Raw genomic sequence first — 19061 nt, 5'->3', positions numbered from 1 at the left:
GACCCTATGTACAACAGAATGAAACACTCCCCAGTCCTGTGCCACCCTCATAATCGTTATACCCGAGCCATCGTTACGGCCATCAATCCATCTCACTGAGGGTCTTCTTCTCTTTCGCTGACCTTTTATTTTACAAGCATGATGCCCTTCTCCAGGGATTGGTTCTTCCTGATAACATGTCCGAGGTTCTTGTGTGAGACGAAATCTTGCCATCCTTGCTTCTACGGAGCATTCTGGCTGTTCTTCTTCCAAGACAGATTTGTTTGTTCTTCTGGAAGTCCACAGTATATTCAGTATTTTGCGCCAATGCCATAATTCAAAGGCATCAATTCTTCAGTCTTCCTTATTCACTGTCCAGCTTTTGCATGCATATGAAGAGACTGAAAATACCATGGCTTGGGTCAGGTGCCCTGGTGGCACAGTGGTTAAGTACTACAGCTGCTAACCAAAAGGCAGGTAGTTCGAATCCACCAGGTGCTCCTTGGAAACTCTATGGGGGAGTTCTACTCTGTCCTATAGGGTCGCCATGAGTCGGAATCAACTCGATGGCAATGGGTTTCTTGGTTTTTGGGTCAGGCGCACCTTAGTCCTCAAAGCAGTATCTCTGCTTTTTAATACCTGAAAGAGGTCTTTTGCAGATTTGCCCAATACATCATTTGATTTCTTGACTGTTGCTTCCATGGGCACTGATAGTGGATCCAAGTAAAATGAAATCCTTGGCAACTTCAGTCTTTTCTCTGTTTATCACGATGTTGCTTTATTGGTCCAGTTGTGAGGATTTTTATTTTCTGCATGCTGAGGTGTAATCCATACTGAAGGCTGTAGTCTTTGATCTTCACCAGTAAGGGCTTTAAGTCCTCTTCTCTTTCAGCAAGAAAGGCTGTGTCATCTGCATATTGCAGGTGGTTAATGAGTCTTCCTCCAATCCTGATGCCACATTCCTCTTCATAGAAGTCCAGATTCTCGAATTTTTTGCTCAGCATACAGATTGAATAAGTATGATGAACGGATACAATCCTGACGCACACATTTCCTGATTTTAAACCATGTGGTATCCTCTTGTTCTGTTTGAACGACTGCCTCTTGGATCTATGTACAGGTTCCACATGGGTACAATTAAATGTTCTGGAATTACCATTCTTTGCAATGTTATCCATAATTTGTTATGATCCACGCAAACACCTTTGCACAGTCAATAAAAACACAGGTAAACATCTTTCTGGTATTCTCTGCTTTCGGCCAAGATTCATCTGACATTGGCAATGATATCTCTCATTCCTCATTCTTTTCTGAATCCGGCTTGAATTTCTGTCGTTTCCCTTTTGATGTACTGCTGCAACCGCTTATAAATTATCTTCAGCAAAATTTTACTTGCCTGTGATATCGATGACGTTGTTTGATAATTTCTGCATTCTGCTGAATCACCTTTCTTTGGAATGGGCACAAGTATGGATCTCTTCTAGTCAGGCGGCTGGGTAGCTATCTTCAAATTTCTCGACACAGATGAGTGTGCACCTCCAGCGCTGCATCTGTTTGTTGAAACATCTCAATTGGTATTCCGTCAATTCCTGGGGCCTTGTTTTTCCCCAATACCTTCAGTACATCTTGGACTTCGTCCTTCAATACCATCAGTTCGTGATCATACACAATCTCCTAAAATGTCTGAACACTGACCAATTCTTTTCGGTACAGTGACTCTGTGTTTTCCTTCCATCTTCTTTTTTTTTCTTTAATTTTTATTAAGCTTCAAGTGAACATTTACCATTCCAATCAGTCTGTCACATGTAGGTTTACATACATCTTACTCCCTTCTCCCACTTGCTCTTCCCCTATTGTGTCAGCCCTTACAGTCTCTCGTTTCATGCCAATTTTGCCATCTTCCCTCTCTCTCTATTTTCCCATCCCCCCTCCAGTCAAGAGTTGCCTACACACTCTCCCGTGTCCACCTGATTTAATTAGCTCACTCTTCATCAGCATCTCTCTCCCCTCCACTGACCAGTCCTTTTCATGCCTGATGATTTGTCTTCGGGGATGGTTCCTGTCCTGTGCCATCAGAAGTTCTGGGGAGCATTGTCTCTGGGATTCCTCTAGTCGCAATCATATCATTAGGTGTGGTCTTTTATTGAGAATTTGGGGTCTGTATCCCATTGGTCTCCTGCTCCCTCAGGAGTTGTCTGTTGTGCTCCCTGACAGGACAGACATCGATTGTGGCCGGGCACCAACTAGTTCTTCTGGTCTCAGGATAATGTAGGTCTCTGGTTCATGTGGCCCTTTCTGTCTCTTGGGTTCTTAGTTGTCGTATGACCTTGGTGTTCTTCCTTTGCCTTTGCTCCAGGTGGGTTGAGACCAATTAATGTATTTTAGACTTCCATCTTCTTTTGACACTTCACGTGTTGTTCAATATTTTGTCCACAGAATCCTTCAATATTGCAACTCAAAGCCTGAATTTTTTCTTCAGTTCTTTCAGCTTGATAAATACAAAGCGTGTTCTTCCCTTTTGGTTTTCTAACTTCAGGTCTTCGCACATTTCATTATAATACTTTGTCTTCTCGAGATGCCCTTTGAAATCTTCTGTTCAGCTCTTTTACTTCGTTGTTTCTTCCATTTACTTTAGCTGCTCTACATTCAAGAGCAAGTTTCAGAGTCTCTTCTGACAACCATTTTTTTCTTTTCTTTCTTTCTTGTCTTTTTACCGACGTTTTGCTTTCTTTATGTATGATGTCCTTCATGTCATTCCACAACTCGTCTGGTCTTCGTTCTTCAGTGTTCAATGCATCAAATCTATTCTTGAGAAGGTTTCTATTTTCAGGTCGGATATATTCAAGGTTGCATTTTGGCTTTCGTGGACTTTTTTCATTTTCTTCGCTTCAACTTGAACTTGCGTGTGAGCAACTGATGGTCTGTTCCCCAGTTGGCCCCTGGCTGTGTTCTGACTGATGATATTGTGCTTCTTCATCATTTCTTTCCACAGATGTAGTCAATTTGATTCCTCTTATTCCATCCAGCAAAGTCCACATGTATGGTCACCATTTATGTTGGTGAAAAAAGGTATTTGCAATGAATAAGTCACTGATCTTGTAAAATTCTATCACACAATCTTCTGTAGTGTTTCTATGACCAAGGCCATATTTTCCAACTACCGATTCTTCTTTGTTTCCAACTTTTGCGTTCCAATCACCAATAAGTATCAATGTATCTTGATTGCATGTTTGATCAATTTCAGACTGCAGAAGTTGGTAAAAATCTCCAATTCCTTCATCTTTGGCATTAGCAGTTGGTGGGTAAGTTTGAATAATATTTGTATTAGCTGGTCTTCCTCGTAAGCATACAGATGTTATCCTATCACATTGTTGTACTTCAGGATAGATCCTGAAATGTTCTTTTTGACAATGAATGCGACACCATTCCTCTTCAATTTGTCATTCCTGGCATAGTAGACCATATGACTGTCTGATTCCAAATGGTCAATACCAGTCCATTTCAGCTCACTAATGCCTAGGATATTGATTTTTATGCATTCCATTTAATTTTCGACAACTTCCAATTTTCCTAAATTCACACTTCGTACAGTCCGTGTTCCAGTTATTAATGGATGTCTGCAGCTGTTTCTTCTCATTTCGAGTTGTGCCACATCAGCAAATGAAGGTCCAGAAAACTTTATTCCATTCATGTCATTAAGGTCGACTCTACTTTGAGGAGTCAACTCTTTCCCAGTCATATTGTGAGTGCCTTCCAACGTGAGGAGCTCGTCTTCTGGCACTATATCAGACAATGTTTTGCCGCTATTCATAAAGTTTTCAGTGGCCAATTTTTTCAGAAGTAGATCACCAAGTTCTTCTTCCTAGTCTGCCTTAGTATGGAGGTTCTGCTGAAACCTGTTCATGTGGGTGACCCTGCTCTTATCTGAATATGTGTGGCATAGCTTCCAGCATCACAGCAACACACAAGCTACAACAGTATGACAAACTGACAGATGAGTAGTGGTAATGAGCATTAATTGGTGCTATTCTTTTAACAGCCAGAAGGGTCCAAGCTACTTTATTAGCTCTTACCTGATAAATAGTTCCTATGTTAACTCTTGTCTTCCTCCCATCTATTCTCCACGTTGTAGCTAGTGGTTTTCTCAAAATGTAAATCTGACCACATTCCTCTCAACTCCCCTAGCCTTTTAATGTGGAGCAGATATGAGTGACCACCCCTCCTTGCCTTTTGCTACCAGAGCTCCCATGTGGGTTTGTCTTCCCATCCCCCACATGACCCAGGTATAATCCAGACTGGTCTTAGTCAGTCACAGTAACCTATTTCTCCCCTGTTCATGACATGATTAAGAAGTAGCATGTGACAAAAGAAGCCTCAGAAGCTTCTGGGCAAGTTTTCCTCACTGAGATATAAAGGAAGAGACGGTCATTCTTTTCCTACTAGGCTTTGTTATAGCTCCATGTGATACCTGATACTGGGGCAACCATTTTGGCAACATCAGGGGAGCCAGCCTAAAAGGCAAAGCCCACATGTCGCTTATGGCTGCGTGGGAAGGTATTAAGGAAATTGAGAGTTTAACTATGTATGAGTTGATGAACTAGTCAATTCTAAAACTGCCCTCTATGTCCTTAAATTCTTGCCCCTCTCCCTTATCATCATCACCTTAGGTCAATCTACTAGAACAGCCTTAACAACTTTTGCAGCCCATAACTAGATTCTCTGCCTCTATTCTGGTATTCACATGGGTTATTCCCCATACAGCAGTGTCATTTTTCAAAATTTAAATCTGGTTGGTCCATGGTTTTCTACTTCTCTCATGATAATGTAAAATCTATGGTCTGGCCCAGGTTCTTATAGTCCCATCTTTTCACTTTTCCTTGAGTCTCTGCCCTTTAGCTACACACAGGTCTTTAATTTTCTGAATGTGCCCCTCACTCACTCATTCTTACTACTGATATTTTGGTCTTGCTATTCCTGGTACATGAAATATTCCCCCACACCCCTTATTAACTTAACAGGTCTCAATTCAAACATCATTTCCTCAAGAAAGCTATTCTGACCTGGGATTAGAACTGGTGGGCTGGGTTCACCAACTGGTGGTTCACAAACATGTTCTGCTTCCTTCACTGTCGTTCTGTTGCTTCCTCAAAGGGAGCTATAAAAAACTGTCATCTAAATATCCAAGATGAGGTTTACACTCTGCAGTCTGCCACAGCCCTCACCTTCCACACTGATCTATGCCTACTGTCTACTTAAGATGCTCTGGGACCCTTGTTCTAGACTCTAAAAGGAGACCTCTTAATAGGGACTCCTATAACTATGGACTAGTCCTTCATGTCCTGTATCACTGTTTGAACTTAGTTATTTTTGTTCTTGTTTGTGGATCTTCTCTACTGGACTGTGTGTTCCCTCACAGTAGGAACTGGATGTGTTTTTGCCCCCCATCATGTTCCTGGCACCTAGAATACTGCCTGGCACATATTAGATGTTCAGTAAGTACTTATTAAACAAAGTAACAGACACAAGGACGGATGGATGGATGGAAGGATGGATGGATGGGTGGGTGGGTAGAGGGCAGATAGGTGAATGAAAGAGGTGAAGCAAATCTTTTTTCATTTCCTGTTCATGATCACACAGGAAAGGAGTCAGATGAACTTGGTAAACTATTTCTCTCCTCTTAACCCATTAGAAACCTGTTTTCTGTCCCTTGACTCAAAAGGCCTGACCTTGGGTCTGCCTTCCTCTCTGCTGACACACCAGGTTCAACAAAGAACTCACATTGAATTCCTCTCTGAAGAGCTTGTTGTCATCGGCCATTCTCCGGTTGATCTCCTCCTCCAGTTTGTCCACAGGCAGGGGCGGGTACTTCCTGTTGGTACTTGGGGACCTGGCCAGAAGCGGCACACTCTGGGGTTCTGCAGTGCACAAGGGGGAAGGTTGGTCAAGTGCCCTGGAGATGCAGCTCCTTCTCTGGAGACTAAGTTGGGGAGACTGCTCTCTTCAAGATCTTTTTTCCCCCCCTTTTTTTATAGAGCTATTCTTTTACCAGGATGGGGAAATTCCTAGCTTCTTGGTTTTCTTCCTGTGCAGGTTCCCCGCACCATTAAGGGCTGCCTTACCCACATCCTCGGTGCGGCCGTTAGATAAGCGGAAAGAATTGGAATGGCTCCCAGCTTGCTTGTATTTCTTAAACCTAATGAGAAAATGTTCGTAATGAAAAACTAAACACTGAGGCAGGAGAGGCCAATCATTGGCTTTGTATTCTCGTTTTTGTAGATTTCAATTCAGCCTAAGTCTCTTCTACCAAGTAAACAGCCTCTTTTAGAGACAGGTCACGCACATCCTGAGGCAGCTCCAGCCCATGCTGACCGAGCACCTTCAGCATGCTCCTGCTCACTCTCAGCACACTAGACTCCAACCTCTGTAACACCAACAATATATTCTGGCTTGTATGGCTCCTCTGTGCAGCTCCAGTTCCAGGACCCACTGGAGATCACAGCCACACCAGAGAGAGAAAGGGGTGAGTAGAATATAGTTGGGGAAGGTGGGAGGATCCACATCAAACTAAAACCCTGTAATTTCCCCAGTGCAGCCTAGGAGCCCCAGGGAGAAGCACAGAGCTTCAGACTGAGTGGGTACAGGTGTGGCCACAAGTCTTCTCAAGAATGATGGGGACGCATGCCAAAGTCTGTAGGATACATAAGGTTCCCCTCTCATTATCCCTCCAGAAGAACAGAGGGAGCACAGAGCAGGTTAGGCCAAAGGCAAGTGCAGAGTTAAACCCTAGTAGTCAGGGCTGTAGCTTAGCAGGAAGAGAACAAATGCACCTTCCTCTTCTCTCCCTTAGGCTCCCCTTCTTTGCTTCTGCTGAGTGGTAATATCTAGAGGACCCTGAAAAAGGGCCAGAAAGAGGAACTCTGTAACTCACATGATTCAGCTAGGCATACCAGGGTCAGAAGTCTCAAAGGGATTTGGGGACAAAGCCCCAACTAGAAACAGAGTAGGCCTTTGTTGAGTACGTAACCTCCGCTGAGGCCCTTGGTGGGGTTGCTTCAATAGGGCTGTATCTGAAGATCTTGAAACATCGTCACTAATTACACAGGCTGTGGCTTCTTCCCCCCAGCCTCTAAACTATGGTTCTGGGCTTTAGGTTGTACTAGAGTTGGGGGACTGGGCTTGGACAGATGGAAGCAAAGGGGAGGGGTTGGTTCTTGAGGAAGACTACGGAGTTTTAAAATCATTCTAAGTAGACTTTTAATCTTAGCACTATCTTTGAGTCATTCCCTTTCTATTCTATTTGCTGACCTTAACCTGCTGTCTTCTGGGCATTGTGGGCTCACTGGCACACTGGGGTGTTGACAGAGTCCAGGAGAATGCAGAACTGTTACTGTGCTCACCTTAACATGTACAGAACTATGATAATAAACACGATCACTAGCAGAGAGGACAGGGCGACCATCACTGCGATAATTGGCGTCTCATCTGAAATCAAGAAAACAGAACATGTCATTATTGCTGCCTAAAATGCACGGCTCATGTCGACTGCTCGGGGAAACACCCTGATGAGGAAGAAGGGCTCATTCAACAGTTCTGGAGATGGAGGGCACAGGCAGAGAGAGAGAGACAGATTGGGGGACAGCCCAGGGTAACATGCCTATCCCATCCCTGACGTATCACACATTTGCTTACTCTGTCTCCTTGTATTAGATTAAAAACTCCTTGAAGGCAGAGGCTTTGTTTCATTTATTGCTATATTCTTTGAGCCTAAAACAGTGCTTAGTACTCAGAAAGTACTCAAATATCTGAAGGCATGAACAATTTCCAGTCCTGGTGGGAAGTTGGGTGTGCAAGGCCAACACTGTACTCTCTCACAGCCTCAATGAGCGCCATCTAGAGGAAGATTGGGGAAGAAGGGAAAAGAACAGTTCTCCTACCATAAACCCAAATGGTTTCCTGGCACAGAAAATATTGTTCCTGATTTAAACAAGGAGACACTATTAGGTCCTTAGGCATCCTGTATCCAAAAATGCTGGTGCTCCTTTCTACTCTTCCCATATCCTACTGCCTCATCCTTCAGCCATCTTTTGCCAGAACCTCGACTACAGCAACGTCTGGCTAGAGATACAGTAACCCTTCTCTTCGTTCCACAGGGTGAGGTTCCCTTTCCACACCAATATCTAGCCTCCTTTCTCATGACAGCTGACCAGGTGCTGACTCATCCTCTTCCTCTTATCCAAAGACCTCACTCAGGAAATGAATGGTAGCTGGCCTGCCCACTCACATCTTCCTACCACAGCCAGTCTGACTTGTAACTATCTTTACCATTTTCCTTCTTGCTAAAAAGGAGGACAGGTCCTTCTCATATTAATCCTGTCATCTGTGCTGTGGATTACATCCATTGCTGCCATCTCAAAGACTTGGCTTCTTGAATTCATTCACTCTCAGCAACCACCAACTCCATTTCTCTCCTCACAGCTAACTAACTTCTCATAACAATTGCCTATAAACATTTTCTCTACTTCCTTACCTCTGCAATCCTCAATCTATTTTGCTCTGCTCACCCTCAGTGCTCCATTAAAACTGTTCATCAAGGATACCAACAAACTCCAGATTGCCAAACCAATGGAAATATTCTCATTCTCACCTTTTCAACCTCTTAGTGGTAGTCATTAAAAAAATATTTATGGGCCAGCAAGTGCATGCCAGACGCTGTTCCACACACAGGAAATACAGAAACGACCAAACAGGTAAGTGGCAGAGGGCTTACGTTCTGGGGGAGAAAGGAGATACTGTTCATAAATGAATAAACACATAATTTCAGATAGTGCAAGTGCTATGAAGGAAACAAAGCAAGGTACGGGACAGACAGTGATGAATTGGGGAGCAGTGGTTGGGGACAGATAAATAGACAGCTAGACAGAGTGTTTGGGAAGGTCCTTCTGAGGAGGTGATACCTGAGCAGAGTTCTAAATAATGTGGAGTGAATCATGCAAAGATCTGGGAGAAGAGCTTACAGACACAGGGAGTAGCAAGCGTAATAGCCCTTAGGAACTTGGTGGATTCAAGAAATAGCACAAAGGCCAGTGTGGTACAAGATGTAGCTGAGAGGTGGGCAGGAGCTAAAAGACTTAGGGCTTTGTAGGCCACAGTAATGAGTGTGGATTTAATTCTGAATGTGATGATAAACACTGTGATGGGAGGGCTTTAAGCAGGAGAGAGGTAAAACTGGTTTTTATATTTTTTTAAAAGATCAGCTATACTGATTCATAAGCAGTGGCTATGAGGTAGAAGTAATCCAGCAGAATGTGGTGTCATGGAACCCAAGAACGGAGTTTTTCAAGGAGGGAGTGATCAACTCAGTCAAATACTGCCAACAGATTAAGTACGAATAAGGAAAGAGAAGTGACAGTGGATTTGACAAGATGGAGCTACTGATGATCTTTTCAAGAGTGGCTTCAGTTGAGTAGTGGATGAGAAAGCCTAAGCAGAGTGAAAGAGGAGATAGAAAGAGGAGACAGAAAGAGGAGACAGAAAGAGGAGACAGAAAGAGGAGACAGTGAGACACCAATTCCTTTCTTAGGAACTTTTACCACAAAGGAATCCAGAGAAAAGGAGTAGGAGCTAGAGGAAGATGTGGGATCAAGAGTTTTTTGTTTTGTCTTTTTAGAAGATGGAAGATGTTATACTGTGCTTCTTAGCTGATAATTTTCAAACATACTATAATAGCTCTCATTTTAAAATGAGCACTGGAACCAGCTGTCTTAGTTATCTAGTACTGCTCTACCAGAAATACCACAGGTGGATGGTTTTACAAACAGAAGTTTATTCTCTCAGAGTTCAGAAGGCTAGAAGTTTGAATTCAGGGCGCCAGCTCCAGCGGAAGGCTTTCTCCCTCTGAAGGCTCTGAGGGGAAGCTCCTTGTTATCAATCTTCCCCGCTCTAGGAACTTCTTCTCGAACGATCCCCAAGTCTAAAGAACGCGCTCTGCTCGCGGTGCTGTTTTCCTGGTGGTATGAGGCCCCCAACTGTCTGTCCTTTCCCTTTCCTTTCATCTCTTCTGAGATAAAAGGTGATGTAGGCCACACCCCAGGGAAACTCCCTTTACATTGGATCAAGGATGTGACCTGAGTAAGAGTGTTATGTGCCATCCTAATCCTCTTTAACATAATCCAAATCTTGCCCCATTAACCACAGGCAGAGATTACGATTTACAACACATAGGAAAATTACATCAATCACAAAATGGAGGACAACCACACAATACTGGGAATCATGGCCTAACCAAGTTGACCCTGCACACATGGGTGGGCGTAAGTCGGAGTTGACTCCATGGCAAGTAACAACAACAATTAAGAGATGAGGACTCTAATATAACCACAATGCCACTATGCCAACTAAAAACTAATACTAATTCCTTAATATTAACCAATATCCAGTTACTGTTTAAATTTCCCCATGAATCCCCTCCCCCCCCTCCATTTGGTTAGAATTGCCTTTCAGACAGGGTCCCACACATTGCTCATGATTGTTATGTATACTAGGTCCACAGAGGGCTTCCTGGGTGGGCCCTGAGGACATACAAAGAACATGGGTGGTGCCCAAGATAACACCAGGCAGCCAGAAGAGATAAAGGAGGGGGAAGAAGTAAGAAAGGCAGCTCTACCAAAACGTAACTGTTTCCAAACTTCCTAAAGCATGACTGAACCCCTGGTTTCGGATATGTCCTTGCTGTCCTGAAGGGACACCTACTGTGAGCACATTCCTGTCCACTCAGTGCTCCAGGGCAAAGATCAACCAAAGCCTTATAGGTAATCTTCACAAATGCGAAGGAGCACAATCTTAGCCCTGGGACAAAGTTAATAAAAGAAATAGAGTGGTAAATCTTTAAAAGTATATTGTAATTTGTGTAAGAGGACACTGCATCAATGGGGGGGGGGGCGGTGAAGCATTATTAGTGGTTACCAGGGCTGGGAGGGACAAAGGGGTGTCACTGCTTAGGATGCACTGAATTTTTGTTAACTATGGTGGAATAATTCAGAAAAGGATAGTGGTGATAGTTGCACAATATGATGAACAAAATCAACGTCAACTGAATTTTACATGTAAAAATTGTTGAATTGGTAAATGTTTTGTTATATATTTTTACCAAAATTTAAAAACAAAACCACCATACAAAAAGGAACAATCTAAGTATTTAACCATGATTGGGGGTAAAAATCTCAACAAAAAGGCTGAAAAGGAGAACAGACACAAGTGAAAACCACACTAGTAATATTAAGTGAGATGGAATCATGAGAGCAGAGACAAGCTAGACAGATCTAGGAGATCGAACATCTGTTCAACAGGAATTTCCAAAGAAGAAAGTTCCCTGAGTCATCAGGCAAAACGGTTCTGTCAAATTTGAGCAGGAATACTGAAAAAAACCTTTACCTGAACGCATCCTGGCAAAATTTCTGAAATTTTTTATTAAAACCAACCTACCAACCACAAGTCATTCTTAAAAGTTTTCAGGAGAAGAAATAAGATTTCCTACACAGAGAAAAGAGAATCAGATTTACACTTGATTGCTCATCTAAAGGAAACCCTGGTGGCGTAGTGTTTAAGTGCTATAGCTGCTAACCAAGAGGTGAGCAGTTTGAATCCGCAGGTACTCCTTGCAAACTCTATGTGGCAGTTCTACTCTGTCCTCTAGGGTTGCTATGAGTCGGAATCAACTCGACGGCAGTGGGGTTTTGGGGGCTCATCTAAAATACCCTTGCTGGAAGTCAATGGGGCATTGTCTACAAAATTCTTCAAAAGGATATTGAACCTAGAGTTATTTATCTAGCCAAATTTTCATTTCAGAATCAGGCCAAAAGAAAGGTATGTTCACAGCGTGGAGTTTTAGGGTTAGACAGTCCTGGGGACTCAAGTTCCAAGTACCCTACTTTGTAGTATGGCTAGTACCTGATTTACGATGTATTCAGGTTACGAAGAACTGCACTTAACAACTGCTTTTTTTTTCTTGGTACATCTTATCATTAGCAAGAGGTACTATACACTACGTTAAAATGTATCTGTAATGTTTTCAACCCCCAAAGACAAATAAAGATTGGATTTACAAAGATACTGATGATAAAAGGCAATAATAATGGAAACTAAAAAAAAAAAAGAGGTATTCGACTTATGTCAGAACTGATGTACTACAGAGCTGTTGGAGTACTGTGATAATCTCTTAGAAAGATTCATGAAATGGAAATATAATATTACTCACCACCTCTTAGCTAATGCAATATTTAAAGAAGAAAACAGTCACAAAGTGCTTGATATAAAGGCAAAAGATCAGGCCCTGCCATTCAGAAATCATGGTAAGAAAAACTAGTTCACAGATTAACATTTTCCAAACTGAAACACAAGGATCATTTTGTTGAATGATGCCTCTCTCTTTCTCTCACATTCTGTGATGGCAGTCTTACTGTTGTCCTATACAAAATGTGCCACTTCTACACATGGTATACCCACGAACTCCCATTCTCTGGTGATCAGGCACTCAGCAGTCCTGCTGAGACCACTGACACAGCATCTCAAGCCATAAAGACTTCCACAAGAGGGCTGAAAAATCTAAAAATCCACACAAAGCCACAAAGATTCAACATTTTATAGACTAAGAAAAAATAATCAACACAAAACCAGAATGCCTAAAGGTAACCATGGTCTAGAAATTAGATATTAACTACGGCATAGAAATTATGGACCAATATTTCCAGAAGGTAATATTAATAAGGTAACATGACAAAATAAGATATAGCTATTTTATTACTTGTTAAAATACATCGTAACTGTTAGAATCCTTAATCTACATTTAAAAAAAACTTATGATGGATACTTGTTTCTGTTACTCTTCTTTATGAGGTTAATGTGGAAACAACTTAAAACACAACACAGCTACAGATGCACAAGTACCACAGACTGTAAGCAGAGGAAACACAAATACTGTACACTGTGTAGAAGGGACAACAAACAACAAGGTGAGTGGCTCACCTCTTCTGTCCTTTGAGTCAGAATTACCTGTGTAGTAAGTGAAAAATAGAAACATTCACTCAGATTAAAAAGACATCACTACTCAATCTAAGGAAACCCTGGTGGCATAGTGGTTAAGTGCTACGGCTGCTAACCAAAAGGGTCAATCTACCAGGTGCTCCTTAGGAACTCTATGGGGCAGTTCTATTCTGTCCTACACGGTCACTATGAGTAGGAATCGACTAGATGGCAAGGTGTTTGGTTTTGGTTTTTATTCAGTCTAAGGTAAGATGAAACAAAACAAAACAAAAACAAAAAAAAACAAAAACCCAGTGCCATCGAGTCGATTCTGACTCATAGCGACCCTACAGGACAGAGTAGAACTGCCCCATAGAGTTTCCAAGGAGCCCCTGGTGGATCTGAACTGCCGACCCTTTGGTTAGCAGCTGTAGCACTTAACCACTATGCCACCAGGGTTTCCAGCTCCAGGAATATAAACACTTTCCTCTACGTATTACGTTCGGACTAGAATGAAGCAACCTCCAACAATCGGGAAATGACATTGCCCTCACTAAACTTCAGTCAGTGCACTGTTTGTTCTTCTCCCCAAGTACACAAACAATGCAGCATCAATATTCATAAACCGAAAAGTACCACAATACAAAGAGAAATACAAACACAATAGTAGTATTAGAGGACTTCGTCTTTTTGGTCCATTAAATGCAAGTGGGCAAAATTAAGTAATGATATAAAAGGCCTAAACGGTACTGTTGTGTGCTGTCCAGTTGATTCCAAGTAGAACTGCTTTCCTAGGCTGAAATGTTTATGGGAGCAGATTGCCAGGTCTTTTCTCCCGTGGAGCTGCTGGTAGGTTTGAACCACTGACCTTTCTTTCAGTTAGCAGCTGAGTGCTTAACTATTGCGCCACCAGAGTTCCTAAATGATAATAAAATCAAACCAAACCCATTGCCACTGAGTTGATTCCAACTCATAGCGACCCTACAGGACAGAGCAGAACTGCCCTACAGGGTTTCCGAGGCTATAATCTTTACGGAAGCGGACCACCGCACCTTTCTCCCGCAAGTGACTTGTTGAGTTTGAACCACTGACCTTTTGGTTAGCAGCCAAGCACTTTAACCACTGTACCAGCAGTCCTCCTTTAAATAATAGGTACTGTAAATCCTACTGGTATATACCAAACTCTGTATACTAATGATAGAGCAAATACCTCCTCCTTTCCAAAGGCCTGCGGAATATCCACAAATCCTTATAAATTCCCCATAGCAGAAACAATACAATTTTCTTTTATCATGATGCAATAAACCAGAAATTATCAAAGTAAGAAAATACTTGAAATTAAAACCAAAATGTTAAAACACCTAAAAAACAAAACAAGCAAACAAAAAAAACCCCAACAATTAAAACATTTCTGTGGTAGAACCTACCAACTCTTCCCCAGTACCAGTCTCTTCTTCCTGCCTTTGGTACAGAACCCATTTTTGTTTTTGTTTTTTTCAGCTAAGCACAAAACTGTCTAGTTAGAGACTACATTTTTGAGACTCTTTTGTGCTAGGGATAGTCACGTGATGAATTCCAGCCAATGGAAAGTGAGCAAAAGTGGTATGGGTAACTTCCAAGTCACATCCTTCAGAAAGGAAACTGCTTGTCCCTATTCCCTCTATGAGCCATTTCTGACTAAGCAGATGAGGCCAATATTGTCAGGATGATAGGACCACAGGAGAAAAAACACTTGCTTCTCTCAGGAGGCAAAGCTACTAATTGATTACTAATGGAAAGGCTGGCTCCACAGGAGAAAGATGTGGGTGGCAGTCTGCTTCTGTAGCAATTTATAGCCTTGGAAACCCTATGGGGTCACTATGGTCAGAAATCAACTCAATGGCAGTAGGTTTGGTTTTGGTTTTGTCAGAGCGGCTCAGACTGCACCCTCGTTAATACAGGTGTTACCTACTGGAATACCTATAGGATACAGGTAAAGTAGTGCTTATAAAAAATTCACAGCATTAAATATTTTAATTAACTAGAGTGAATGAAAAGAAACAAATGAAGCATTTAATTCAAGAAGCTAGAAAAAGTACAAAATAAATCTAAGACAAAAAAATAATGAAATAGAAAACTGAAAAATGATAGAACTAATAAACATACAATAGCAGGTTCCTTGGCAGAAAAAAGCAACAAGCCATGAAATACATAAACGGTTAGTCAACTTGAAACAAGAAAAAAAGCGGGGACACAAGTATATAAAATAGGAAACATTCACAGCTATGTAGGAAACTAAACAATCGTAAGAGACAGCCTTTCCTCAAATCCATTCAAATAAATTTGAAACCATGAACGAAATGCATAGTTTTCCAGGAAAACTTCCAAGTTCTTTTCATGAAGCAAAACGAAGCAGTGACAACTAAACTTATCACGAAGAGCACACACACGAAAGAAAAGCAAAGACTAATCCTATTTAGGAATAGCTTACAAATATCAATGAAGAAAAATCTTAAATAAAGTAACATTAAACAGACTACAACAGTCATTATTCACAAGAATAATAGAACATGACCAAGTAGAGTTGCTTTTGTAGGAATGTAGATAGTTTAAAATTAGGAAACCTATTACTGTAATTCAATATAACAATAGATCAAAAGAGAGAAATCACACAGATCTTGCTCACTGATGCTGAGCACGTGTCTGGAAAAATTTAACACTTTTCTTGATATAAACTCTTATTAAAACAGGAACAAACTGATATATCATGAACATGATTAAATAGGTCTATCTCAACTATGAGTCTGCACCATGTTTACTGGAAAACACTGGAAGCATCCCTACTACCGTAAAAGGCACGGCAAGGCTGTCTGCTTTTACCATTGTTGCCTAACTTTGTTTTGGAGGTATTCATCAGAGCAATTAAAAAGAAAGAAAAAGGCCTAAAAATTTGGAAAAGGTATTTGCAGATGAGATGATCTGAAAACCTATGATAATTGTTGAAAAAATTACTTTAAACACAGAGAATTTATTAAGATGGCCTGTACAAAATATGTCTACAAAAATCAATAGCCTCCATATCCCCAACAGCAGCCAATTAGAAAATATAATGGAAGAAAATACTCCATTTATATTAAAAATTTTTTTAAAGTAGTCTAGAAATAAACTAAGTAAGAAATGTGTGACATCAGTGGCAAAAACTTTAAAAACTTCCAAGAAATACAAAATAAGACTTGAGCAAATGGAATGTATGGCTTTCTTGAATTGAAAGACTCAACATCTTAAAAATGTCAATTCTCCCTGTTAATCTACAGATTTGACATAAGTTTTTTTTTTCAGCTAGACATGTCGATTTTAATGTTTATAAGAAACAAAAAGTCAAGAATTACTAGCAAAGTTCTGAAAAATAAGATTAACAAGGGATGATTCACCTTACCAGATACTAAAATATTTTTTAAATTTATGATTTTTAAAACTGTAGGATTTTGGACATGAATAGACAAAAAGATCAATAGAAAATACAATAAATGTCTAAAAACAGAACTCAAATACATACGGGAACCTAAATACATATCAGAATTCAATATATAATAAAGGTGGAATTTGAAATCAGTAAGGAAAACAAATTATTCATTAAGGGGTACTTGAACAACTAAATGGCATAAAGTAGATTCACAGTTCACACTTCACATCAAAATAAATTCCAGACAGATCAAAGATTTAAACGCACACACACATATACACCACACGCCCCTGCTAAAAAAACCAGAAGAGTCTGGACAAAAACATGAGGAAAATTATTTTATAATTTTGGCTTAGGGAAAGCCTTCCTAAATATGACCTAATATAGTATCTAGGAAACATTAAATTAAAACAAACTGATAAACGTTTTAAATTTCTAGTCGTAGTTTCTGCAATGCAGAAAAATTAAAAGCAAGATGACCAACTACAAAGAAATATTTGCAACTTATATCATAGGAAAAGGGCTCATTTCCCTAACATATAAAGAACTTCTACAGACTAGTCAGAAAAACCTGACATCCTAACATGAAAAATGGGCAAAGGATGTCAACAGAGAGTTCTCAGAAAAACAAACAATCCTTTGAAATATGGAAAGTTGCTCAACCTCACTCAGAGAAATGTAAATTAAAGTGACACTGAGATGCTATTTCCTACCTATCAGAATGACAAAGATCCAGAAGTTTGGTAATTCACTGCACTGGAAGGAGTGTAGGAAAAAAAGGCATTTTGAAACATCACTAATAGTAATAAATTTTCCAGTAGAGGAAAAATTTGGCAATATTCATCAATTTATAAATGTTCACTTAAAGTAATTTATCCTATCAACATTCTCATACACATCTGAAATGCCAAACTGTGCTGTTTTTAAGAGTACTCTGAAAACAGACTTGAATGCCCACACACAGGGCAGACTGGGTAAACGTACTAAGGTATAGCCACACAACGGAATATTATGCAGTCATTAAAATGGGTAACACAGCTCTTTACTAGGATGTAGGACAAGTATTAACAGGCTCATCAAAGAAAGCAGTGTGCAGAAATGTACTATACAGTATATTATTTGTGTTATAAATGGAAAAAGAACATATACATGCATTTACTTATTTAAAATCAGAGAAAAAGAGACTCAAAGCAAAGGTCAATAGGAAAGAAAAAATAAGATTAAGGAATAAATCCTGGGTATGTCCAGTAGCCAAAAACAGGACTTTTGGAAGGACAGAACAGAAAATATGGAACAGAGAAAAAAATCTTCAAAGAAATACAAGAAAATTTTCCAGAACTGAAGGACCAAGGCTCCAAAGGGCTTGTTAAGTACCCAGAATAATCAACGAAAAAGACCCACAACAAGACACATCTCTGAAATTTTAGGACACCAATAACAAAGAAAAGATCTTTAAAAATATACAAAGAATTAGTAATCAGTATGGCAGTAAAATCCTTAAAACCTAGGAGTTAGGAGCCACAGCAAAGCTTTAGAAATTCTAGGGAGACAAAGATTTCCTCAAATTCTACAAACAGCCCTGAAGACATTTTTAGATATGTATGATCTCATGCTATTTACTTCCTATGGACCCCTTTCTCTGGAAGCCACTGGAGGATGTGTTCTACCAAGTGATGGGGTAATCCAAGAAAGAAGAGAATATGGGAGCCTGGAAGCAGCAAAGGGAACTTCCACAATGACAGAGAAGAAAAATCCCATGCTGACATCTATGTAAGCAGGTCTACAGATTAATGAGATTCGACTGGATAAGATATTGGAGGGCTCAGGAACAAGATCTCTAGGAAAAAAAGAAATAGCAGGTTATCTAACAGGGTTGACTTTGTAGAAAACTGTACTAGACGCTATGGAGAGTGTGGTTAGAATCAGCTAGCAATAGGTAAACAGAAAGCTAAACAAACAAACCAAATATGGCAATTCTGAAATTCAGGAAAAAAAGTTGTACAACAAAGGAAAAACAATCACAGTATACCTATATTTCACAAATGAACAATATTATAAAGCCATAATAATATAAAACATCAAATGCTTATTTAACTAAAAATTATGATTGGTGAGATGGTGATGATGAGTAGGAGGTGGGGTGTAAGACTGTAAAATCCTCATGTTCCATAGTGGTTCCCTTGTTTCACTGATACTGAATAAAAGTCACCAGTGAAATGCAGTCTCAGTCTCCTCTGACATGAAATTTGTTTATTGTAAAATAACTGGTTTCTTAGCTATGGCATAATTTGGACCTAAGACAGATTTCTACCAGCACGGTAAAAGACCACAGAAGTGACAAATAGGTCTAGCTTGCTATTTGCTAGACCTGAGATCTAAGGGAAATCATTTAACCTCTATAGTCTTTAATTAAACATCTACTAATAGGAGATTATTATGCATGGTCATCTCACAGAACTGTTAAATGAAAGACAGTATGGAACACTGGCTGTGAAATCAGTCAGACCTGGGTTACAGCCTCACCTTTTCAACTTACTAACCCAGCTTGCACAAGTTGTCTTTTCTTTCCTCCCTAAGCAATGGCCTTAACCTACAGCAAGAAATACAGTTTCATCTTTACTCA

The 19061-nt window shown here is 40.3% G+C and overlaps 1 protein-coding gene across 7 annotated transcripts in view; it reads right to left on the bottom strand.

Moving 5' to 3' along the window:
• Positions 1-19061, bottom strand: part of PTPRA (protein tyrosine phosphatase receptor type A) — a 146461-nt gene that overhangs the window by 39528 nt on the left and 87872 nt on the right. For 4 of the 7 annotated variants that reach the window (XM_049869517.1, XM_049869514.1, XM_049869518.1 and 1 more), the window contains 4 exons: positions 13000-13026; positions 7377-7461; positions 6099-6172; positions 5758-5894 (listed from right to left, as the gene is read on the bottom strand). In XM_049869517.1, coding sequence (XP_049725474.1) covers positions 5758-5894; positions 6099-6172; positions 7377-7461; positions 13000-13026 — 323 coding nt within the window. Of the gene's footprint in view, positions 1-5757; positions 5895-6098; positions 6173-6806; positions 6871-7376; positions 7464-12999; positions 13027-19061 lie in introns of those variants that run through there. The other 3 variants (XM_049869519.1, XM_049869515.1, XM_049869520.1) reach the window with 3 other exon arrangements.

Source organism: Elephas maximus, chromosome 25 (genome assembly GCF_024166365.1).
Source record: "Elephas maximus indicus isolate mEleMax1 chromosome 25, mEleMax1 primary haplotype, whole genome shotgun sequence".
NCBI classification, from domain to species: Eukaryota; Metazoa; Chordata; class Mammalia; order Proboscidea; family Elephantidae; genus Elephas; species Elephas maximus.
This window is presented reverse-complemented; position numbering and strand designations above follow the sequence as displayed.